This window comes from Mesocricetus auratus, unplaced genomic scaffold, assembly GCF_017639785.1.
Source record: "Mesocricetus auratus isolate SY011 unplaced genomic scaffold, BCM_Maur_2.0 Super-Scaffold_6730, whole genome shotgun sequence".
In the NCBI taxonomy this organism is placed as follows: domain Eukaryota; kingdom Metazoa; phylum Chordata; class Mammalia; order Rodentia; family Cricetidae; genus Mesocricetus; species Mesocricetus auratus.
In genome coordinates, this window is record NW_024429184.1 from 7512727 (window position 1) to 7522831 (window position 10105).

The 10105-nt window shown below is 43.7% G+C and overlaps 1 protein-coding gene across 2 annotated transcripts; it reads right to left on the minus strand.

The window, feature by feature from the left end:
• Nucleotides 1–214: 214 nt before the first annotated feature.
• LOC101822399 lies at nucleotides 215–5747 on the minus strand. 2 transcript variants are annotated; one of them, XM_040741972.1, is made up of 3 exons: nucleotides 5654–5747; nucleotides 3045–3142; nucleotides 215–2664 (listed from the first exon to the last, which is right to left on the minus strand). In XM_040741972.1, the coding sequence occupies exon 3, from the start codon at nucleotides 2379–2381 to the stop codon at nucleotides 378–380; it is 2004 nt and encodes a 667-aa protein (XP_040597906.1). In that variant the 5' UTR covers nucleotides 2382–2664; nucleotides 3045–3142; nucleotides 5654–5747; the 3' UTR covers nucleotides 215–377. The 2 variants fall into 2 exon arrangements, with proteins under 2 accessions (XP_040597906.1, XP_005076561.1); XM_005076504.2 differs by lacking the exon at nucleotides 3045–3142.
• Between the last annotated feature and the right edge of the window lie 4358 nt (nucleotides 5748–10105).

Genomic DNA, 10105 nt, shown 5'->3' on the forward strand with positions numbered 1-10105 from the left:
TAGACAGAAATATTATTTACATACATGAATAATTTAACAATATATATTTGTCTCCAATAAGAGCTTTGAATTTAACCATCAGATATTTTATTGTAGTTACAAAGTGCTATGAGAAATATTTTCATATATTTCAGATTATATCCATACTTTCAATGAGCCTTGGTGGCTATCTAAGTAGACTAATTTATCCTTCAAAACCATTTCTATCTCTGTGCTTCTGACGCCACCTATTTCTGATTCCTTCTTGGCTTGATGTCTTGAATTCTTTTTTTTTTTTTGTAAACAAACTTTCTGCAGCAAGTCTCACATTCAGAATGATGGTCCATTGGTCTTTTATCATTGAGATCCCCCAACTCAACACAGAACTCTGCTGTGGTTTAAATACACTCACACTGGCATTTGGGTTTTAGGGGCCCAAGTGTCCCGATTCTCTTAGCCCTACTGACTAAGTTCTTTCCCTTCTTCTGTTGCTCCCTTGGGGACTGATATTTCTCCATTTGTAGGCATGTGAGACTGTCACACTCTCTTCCAGTCTGAGAGTCACAGTTACCTTTGGAAGCACAGCTGTGTCTCCTCCCAGCCGTTAAACAAACTTTGCCATGGTGGGCTAGGGTAAAGGATGCCATCCTGCAGGCTGACACACAGCTGCACACACTTCCTTTTGATGGCCTACTGCATATCTTTTGGGTGAAGCGTTTGCTTCTGTGACTTCCCTTCAGAGCCACATTGCCCTGATCGTTGCATATGGACTGCGTTTTGAATCCGACACACCATGGTTTGGATCTGGGTGTCCTGGAACTGGATCGTGTTTGGATTCTTATACTGTGGTGTGAACCAACTTCTACACATTGGGAAGACAGGCTGCATGCCTTCTTTTTTCTAAAAGAAGCCAGCATTTTATCATTTCTAGTAGAAACGGGGACATTTCCGGAGACACAATTGCTAGAATGATCAGTTCCTCTGGATTTGCAGTTTATCAAAGCCCCTTCTCCAGGCAATATCTGAAAAGCCTTTGGTGGAGATTCTTCAAGCTTCTTTTTTTCTATTCCTTTGTTCTGATAATGTACCTGTTGCCCAGGACCAGGACTGAAAACATTTGTTTCCCTTAAATCGAACTTTCTTGGTGGTACCTGATTAGAATCCGCGGATGCTCTACGGATGTGGGAACGTGATCGGCTCTTCTGCAGACCCTGGACGCCGCTGCAGAGAGGGTTCGTGCCTTCTATCCTTTTCTTTTGACCAGCGTTTTCATAATGCTCTGTGTCTGGACTGCTTTCCTTGAGATTATCCCAATCCAGTAACAAGTTGGTAGTACACACCACGTCCTTAAAATCATCTAATCCCCCTTTGTCCTCGGCACAACCGTGGAATTTGTTTGCTGTTTTCTGATGGGTTGTTTGGGGGTTTTGGGAGGCATAATTACCAGGTGGGAATTGTTTCAAGCCGGAGTGAGGCCTCGGCCCAGTCTTCTTCCCCTGAGCCTGGGCGTTCTTGCACTCCTTGGTCCCTTGCTGGGGTGTCACGAGGGAGAGATCCCCAGGCAAAGCCAACACTGGAACCGAAACAGTGCTCTTGTTTTTCATCCACGTTGAAAGCGGACACTGATAGATGGCCCTGCGGTCGTAGGTCTCCATGTTGCAGGATGAGTGAACGAAACTGATGAACTCATGCAGAAAGTGGTGAGTGTGCTGGAGGAGATAAGGCTCCAGCAGGTGAGTGAAGGACTCGCTGTCCAAGTTAAATTTTGTCATGTGCTGGAGAATGGCAGCTAGAATGTTCTTTACCGTGTAGCCGTAGTCTCCGTACACGGCCATGAGTTCCCGTTTCAGCCAGGGAATCAGCCGGTGGAGGCTGCTGGGATTCCTCTTGAAGTAATCAGCTGAAAACTGCTTTTCCAATCCAGAGCCTTGGACGTGCTTTACCCAGATTCCAGAATAATACAGAGCTCTCCTGAACTTCACAACCACGTGGTCTCCCAAGGGGCCCAAGGACCTGGAGTACGGTGGCAGCTTCCCACCCTCCCCAAACTTCCTCAGCAGCTCTCGGATGGTCAGCTCTCTCCAGGGTTTGCCCCTCCGTTTGGTGTTCCTGGACTTCTCGCGGCGATTTTGTCTTTGAGAGAAGCCCGCAGAACTTTCCTCCTCCGAAGGAAGAAACCCGGATTCTTCCTTGTTGTCGCTCTGCAGCCTGCTGGAGCAACACTGAGAAAGAAAACGTTTCATGACCGGGGAGAGTGTGGATTTCTTCCTTGGTCTGGAGTGTGATGCATCGCGAGATGCCTCGTCTCCCCTCTTTCCGGAAGAGTAATTCCAGTCGGACTCACCCTGAGTGCCTTCCAAACAGTTAGGACACTCACAGTTGGAGGAAAGCTCCACTGCCATTGGTCCAGCAGATTCTATTTCATGACCCGAATATGAGAAGAAAAAAAAAATGCTTCAAGTCAGTTTCTCAACCGGGCATGGGAAATACGTGTTAAAAGTACTCTTTGTGTGTGTATTTTTATACCATCCTCTCTCTGTGGAATCAATGCAGGAACACAGTGAGGAGGCACATTATTTCTCAGATTATTGGTAACATGCACAGGAAATGCAGTGTGTACTTAAGGCAATGAAGACACGGACGCATTAAGGTTTTTTTTTCTTTTTCCGAGTAGTTTTCCAAGCTCTGAAAAGCAAATTCAAGTAAAATAAAATCAGCATTAGCCCTGAAAACATGTGCTTACAAGTGACACTATACAAACTAATTATACAATTAGAGGAAAAGAGGTCATGAATTTGGAAGAGATCAAGGGGAAGCCGTACATGGAAAGAAAGAAAAGTGAAAACGATGTGATTATATTATAATCCCAAAAAGTAAAACACTTTAAAAATGTAAGTATCATGCTCGTTGACCTGGCGATTCTGTATGGTTTTAATCTCTATATGCAAGAAACTAACACATATTGACAGTTTCAATGGCAGTGAACAAACTGAAAATTACTTAAACATACATCAGTAAGGGATGTGTTGAATGAATGATGCTTTATTTATTGTGAGGAGACTTACATCTACCAAGGCGAGAAGGTGGCTGAATATGTTGTTAAATACAGACTTTGTAAACTCCAGGACAGTCAGGCTTTAGTGGTTCACTCTTGATATTGGTCCTAAGGAGGTTGAGACAGAAGAATCTTGAGTTCTATGGAAGCCAGCTTGGGTTCTTATAGATTATTATTTGATCCTAGTGGTATTATTAACTAGATGTAATAAGAAGAATTAATTTTTCACTGGGATTAACAAATTACAGCTTTACTAGATAGATAGATAGATAGATAATATAAAAATTCTCAGAAAAGTGATTAAAAGCATATTGGGATCCAGAGAAGGATGTGAACACTGGTCATTGCCCACATCTGCTGTTTCTGAGCTTCCATTCTGATAGTCAGAAATGACAGCTACAAATGACAGGGGTCAAAGGATAGATGGTGCTTGAGGTTGAGCATCCAATGCAAAACACCTTCCTGAGTCTGTGTATCCAAATGTTTGTGTTAAAAGAAATTAGTTTTAAAAATATCACCCCAAAAGGAGTCAGCAAGAAAACTTATAACTAGAAATAAGTCAACATATTTGCAGATTAAATTCAAGCAATGCATGTCTGAAAGGTCACAGTAGGACTGTTTATTTTTAATTTTACAGGGACTCTAATTGGCAAAGGCAAATACATTCTCTCAGGAGCACACACAGAAACTCAAGTTTCATGACAAATTCCCATAAAATAAATTCACAATGAAAATCAGTAACAAGCTTGGTGGTACAATACTGCAACTCTTGTTACATGAGGGCTGAGGCAGGGGGATCATAAGTTCAAGGAGTTCAATGCTATCCAGGGCAATTTAGCTAAGATCATGTCCCAAAGTTAGAAACACAAAAAGGACTGGGAATATAGCTCATTAGTAGAACATATATTAGCATGTGTGAGGCCATAGCTTCAACACCTAGTACCACCCCAAACAGACAACAGCAGCAACAAGCAAGAAATGCGCTGTTTTAAGAATAGACCTTCAGGAAAAATATAGACAACAAACTTGGCTGCTAAGAAAATCAGGAAATGTATAAACAAGGTGGAGCTAAAAAGATCAAAATGTTTTGAGAATGGTGTTTGTGTGTGTGTGTGTGTGTGTGTGTGTGTGTGTGTGTGTGTCCAGATAGATTTGAAACATAATCAAATAAGATGAAGAGAAATAAAAATTATGCTATTAAAATGGATCATTAATGGTTAATAAAATGGGTATTAAGTAGATCAAACAAACAGTATGAGAACAGTTGGAGTTCTTGCCATGGTACACTAGAGATCTGAATATTCTTTTACACTGTATGAAGATATGCCACTGCGACTGGATTAATAAAATAGCTAACTGCCCAATACCTAGGAAGGATTTTCACTGGGAAGAAGGGGAGAGTCAATAAGAGTCACCAGCAGATGGGAAGAAGCAGGCGTGCAGGAAGAGAGGTAAAGCCATGAGTCATATAGTAACATGTAGAAAAATAGAAACGGGCTCATTTAAGTTATAAGACCTAGTTAGTAACAAGCCTAAGCTATGGGCCAAGTTTTTGTAATTATTAATAAATCCTCCATGTCATTTTTTGTGAGCTGGCAGACCAAAAATAGAAGTCTGTCTGTGTCACTACACAGACTGTGTTAGAGAGGATGAAGAGACAAACTGAAAGGTGGAGATAATGAAAACAAAACGAGAAGGTGTAAGATTCTTACAAACAATGGGATGAAGGAAAGGCAGTCATGAAAGAGATAGGGCTAACATCTTTCAAGTATGTGGAGAATTTGTAAATCATCAGACTCAGAATTATAATTACGTCCAACTGTAACCAATAAAAAGAAATCCATATCAACCAATATGAAGCTGCAGTCCCTGAAACGTAAAGTACCTTTACGATGGTTACCCAAGCCACTAGACTAGCACATTTCCTATCAGTAGTTGATCAATGTAATCGTTACCTTGTGCTGTAGGGTCTGGAAGACCCATATAGGATCAGATGTGTGTTATATACATGGAATGATTCCTGTCCCTGATTAAGTCTTGTAACTGAATACATAATGAAGTCAATTATGTATCATGAATATATATTCAAAGAGACATTTAAAGTAAATACCATTCTGGAAATCACATATTCACTGGGAGTAGCCTCCAAGGATCAATCAAAATTTTATAGAATTTAAGAGAAAGTTATTTGGGGAAACTAAAATTCAAACACAAATCAAAAACAATGTGTGTGAAATATAGTCTGTAAGAAAAATAACTCGAGAAAACAATTAGGAGATGGAAGAGAGAATAGTAATGAAAAACTGATAGGCAAAGAGCCATATAAGGAAGCCGTGTATAGAGTGTCCAAAAAGGTCACATGGAGTTAAGATGCCAACAAAACTCCTTCCAACCATGGCCATCAATCTACTCCATGTGGGTGTGTGTTTCCATATCTAACTGCCACAGGAATCCCTTATGTAATCCCATGAAAGACCTAATTAAAGCCAACTTGTCATAGCATAATGAGGTCAGCGAAATGGACTTCAGAAATTAGGTCAATATCTTATGGATACTGGACAATTTCTTAAGGGATTTTGTATTCTAGACAGAGCTCAATGTGTTATACTGCTTACTCACCAAGTCTTCATCTTGAAAAGCAAAATGGCAGATACTGCATTCCTCAGCAACCAAAGGAGTCTCCATCCAACTGAGCCTTGGCTGCCAGATTCATTTGTTTATATAGTGAATAACCTCTGTTTTGTTTGCCATAGAGATAGAATTCAGAACTCAGGGCAAGTTCTATTGCAGACTAGGGCTAAAGGAAAAGCGCCTTGAAGCTTGGCATCTTGCGTTTTGAATCAAGTGATGTTAAGATTTGATGGTGAATTAGACAGGATTCAGACCCACGAGTTAGAAGAGACCCAAGCTCTCTCTCTCTCATTTAGTAGACCAAAGGCAATGCTCTAGCAAGAAGACTGACTCAGAGAGAGTAAATACCAAGTGGAATGCAGTTTCTTTTTTTAACGAATGAATCCCCCCAAATTACATGTGATTATTTAGATTTAAATTATTTCACTTTCCTTTTAAACAATAGATATGAATAGTTTAATATGTATACACAGTGGGCTACTCACAACTTGACTGTGAATCAATATTTTGGAACTAAAATGATTTTTTTTCAAAACAGGATTTTTCTGTTTAGTCCTAGCTGTCCTGGAACTCAATCTGTATACCAGGTTGTCCTCTGCCTGCCAAGAGCTAGGATTAAAGATGTGTGCCACCACTGCCCGTCCAAAATTGTTTTCAAAAATGCTATTTTTTCATGTCTTTTACTCATTCACATCTAAATAATAGCTAGCAGACCACATAACCAGAAGGTTATTATTTTGTTGTTGTTGCTTCTTTGTTGAGTTTAGTAATTTAGTTTAGTTATAGTTATTCAGGTCACTCAGTTATTCAGATCTAGGATGAAACTGACTAAAATAAAAGGACATTTTGGGGGATCAGATAAACTACTCTGAGAAGGTGTTTGGTACCTAATGGCCATTTAACAGAACAGTGATTTTTAAGTGTTACTTAGAGAGGGTTTCATGTAACACACTGTATCACCTTTTAAGTGTGTGTGTGTGTGTGTGTGTGTGTGTGTGTGTGTGTGTGCGTGTGTGTGGTGCCCTGTGTATGGAGGTCAGAGAAGAACTTTCTGGAGAAGTTGCAAAGGCGTAGCCTCTTTTGTTATTTCTGCCATAGCACATACTCCAGACTAGCTGGCCCATGAGCTTTGCGATGGTTCTCCAGTTTTCTCCTGCTGGAGCGCCATACAGTGCTGACGTCACACGTCTGCACACCGTATCTGGAGTGCCATACAGTGCTGACGTCACACGTCTGCACACCGTATCTGGAGTGCCATACAGTGCTGACATCACACGTCTGCACACCGTATCTGGAGTGCCATACAGTGCTGACATCACACGTCTGCACACCGTATCTGGAGTGCCAGACAGTGCTGACATCACACGTCTGCACACCGTATCTGGAGTGCCAGACAGTGCTGACATCACACGTCTGCACACCGTAGCTGGAGTGCCAGACAGTGCTGACATCACACGTCTGCACACCGTATCTGGAGTGCCAGACAGTGCTGACATCACACGTCTGCACACCGTATCTGGAGTGCCATACAGTGCTGACATCACACGTCTGCACACCGTATCTGGAGTGCCAGACAGTGCTGACATCACACGTCTGCACACCGTATCTGGAGTGCCAGACAGTGCTGACGTCACACGTCTGCACACCGTATCTGGAGTGCCAGACAGTGCTGACATCACACGTCTGCACACCGTATCTGGAGTGCCATACAGTGCTGACGTCACATGTCTGCACACCGTATCTGGAGTGCCAGACAGTGCTGACATCACACGTCTGCACACCGTATCTGGAGTGCCATACAGTGCTGACGTCACACGTCTGCACACCGTATCTGGAGTGCCAGACAGTGCTGACGTCACACGTCTGCACACCGTATCTGGAGTGCCAGACAGTGCTGACGTCACACGTCTGCACACCGTAGCTGGAGTGCCAGACAGTGCTGACGTCACACGTCTGCACACCGTAGCTGGAGTGCCATACAGTGCTGACGTCACACGTCTGCACACCGTAGCTGGAGTGCCATACAGTGCTGACGTCACACGTCTGCACACCGTAGCTGGAGTGCCATACAGTGCTGACGTCACACGTCTGCACACCGTATCTGGAGTGCCATACAGTGCTGACGTCACACGTCTGCACACCGTATCTGGAGTGCCAGACAGTGCTGACGTCACACGTCTGCACACCGTATCTGGAGTGCCATACAGTGCTGACGTCACACGTCTGCACACCGTATCTGGAGTGCCATACAGTGCTGACATCACACGTCTGCACACCGTATCTGGAGTGCCATACAGTGCTGACATCACACGTCTGCACACCGTATCTGGAGTGCCAGACAGTGCTGACATCACACGTCTGCACACCGTATCTGGAGTGCCAGACAGTGCTGACATCACACGTCTGCACACCGTATCTGGAGTGCCAGACAGTGCTGACATCACACGTCTGCACACCGTATCTGGAGTGCCAGACAGTGCTGACATCACACGTCTGCACACCGTATCTGGAGTGCCAGACAGTGCTGACATCACACGTCTGCACACCGTATCTGGAGTGCCAGACAGTGCTGACATCACACGTCTGCACACCGTATCTGGAGTGCCAGACAGTGCTGACATCACACGTCTGCACACCGTATCTGGAGTGCCAGACAGTGCTGACATCACACGTCTGCACACCGTATCTGGAGTGCCAGACAGTGCTGACATCACACGTCTGCACACCGTATCTGGAGTGCCATACAGTGCTGACATCACACGTCTGCACACCGTATCTGGAGTGCCATACAGTGCTGACATCACACGTCTGCACACCGTATCTGGAGTGCCATACAGTGCTGACATCACACGTCTGCACACCGTATCTGGAGTGCCAGACAGTGCTGACATCACACGTCTGCACACCGTATCTGGAGTGCCAGACAGTGCTGACATCACACGTCTGCACACCGTATCTGGAGTGCCAGACAGTGCTGACATCACACGTCTGCACACCGTATCTGGAGTGCCAGACAGTGCTGACATCACACGTCTGCACACCGTATCTGGAGTGCCAGACAGTGCTGACATCACACGTCTGCACACCGTATCTGGAGTGCCAGACAGTGCTGACATCACACGTCTGCACACCGTATCTGGAGTGCCAGACAGTGCTGACATCACACGTCTGCACACCGTATCTGGAGTGCCATACAGTGCTGACGTCACACGTCTGCACACCGTATCTGGAGTGCCAGACAGTGCTGACATCACACGTCTGCACACCGTATCTGGAGTGCCAGACAGTGCTGACATCACACGTCTGCACACCGTATCTGGAGTGCCATACAGTACTGACATCACACGTCTGCACACCGTATCTGGAGTGCCATACAGTACTGACATCACACGTCTGCACCACCGTATCTAGCTCTCTTGCATGGCTTTTACAAACTGAACACAATCAATCAGGCCCATGTAGGAAGCACTTCTACTCACTTCCCCATCTCACTAGCCCTCACCTCTTTAAAAAATGCGTCTTCTCTGATTCTGTCGATTCAGATAAACAGCAGGTTTGAAATTTTGCAACTGTGGGACCATGCATGCTACCTTAACCTTCTTACATACGCCAGTGATACTTAGAGGGCGGTATGAGGCAGACGTGAGCACTTCTAATGCTAGCCTCTTACTCCCTGAGCTTTGTCTGTGAAATGCAAATCACAGAATGGCTCAGATGAGATAATAGGCGGTAAAAGTTACCTTACTTTAGAAGTCATCTAAATGCACATCGATTAACAGAGAAAAAAAATTAAAAAATATGTCCACTTCTTCTTCCCCTCCTATCATTTTCTTCCATTCTTTTTTTTTCTTTCCCTCACTCAGTTCTTAAGATCTCAAAATTCTAACGCAGCATGGAGGGAAGAAGGAAGCTGGGAAGGGGGTGATGTCTTGCCATCCAAAGTGATAATGTACCAGGTTAAGGAAGAGTATGAGGTAGTGATGACAAAAACACACCAAACAGATCACCCTTTGTTTTCTGACTTCAGTTCTGAGTCACAACTTAGAAGTCCCATTCTGGCTTCATTCATGGCCTTAGAACAGAGTTTCTATATAAGACAGGACACATGATCCTACACTATAGGATGCTAAGAACTGTCTTCAGTTTTTGCCTAGAAGATGCACATGGTACCCTACTCCAAGCAAAAATGCCTCCAGGTATGGTTATTGCCAACCCTGGACAGTTTATAACCCTTTCCACAGTGGTATATTACTGTGTTTTAAGATACATTCCTGTATCTGGAGAAGTTCTCCTACAACACATGCATTCATGAGAAGAACCAGGTATAAAGTAGGAATTTAAAGCCAGAAAATACGAGCTTGCATTTTGGTATTTTTCATTTGATATTCTTTTTAGATAAGTAACTTAAATGATGTCACTGTGTCTTAGTCACTTAACCTG

What these genes read in the sequence shown, in the direction of transcription:
- LOC101822399 (XM_005076504.2), bottom strand. Translation starts at nt 2,381, where the DNA reads ATGGCAGTGGAGCTTTCCTCCAACTGTGAGTGTCCTAACTGTTTGGAA.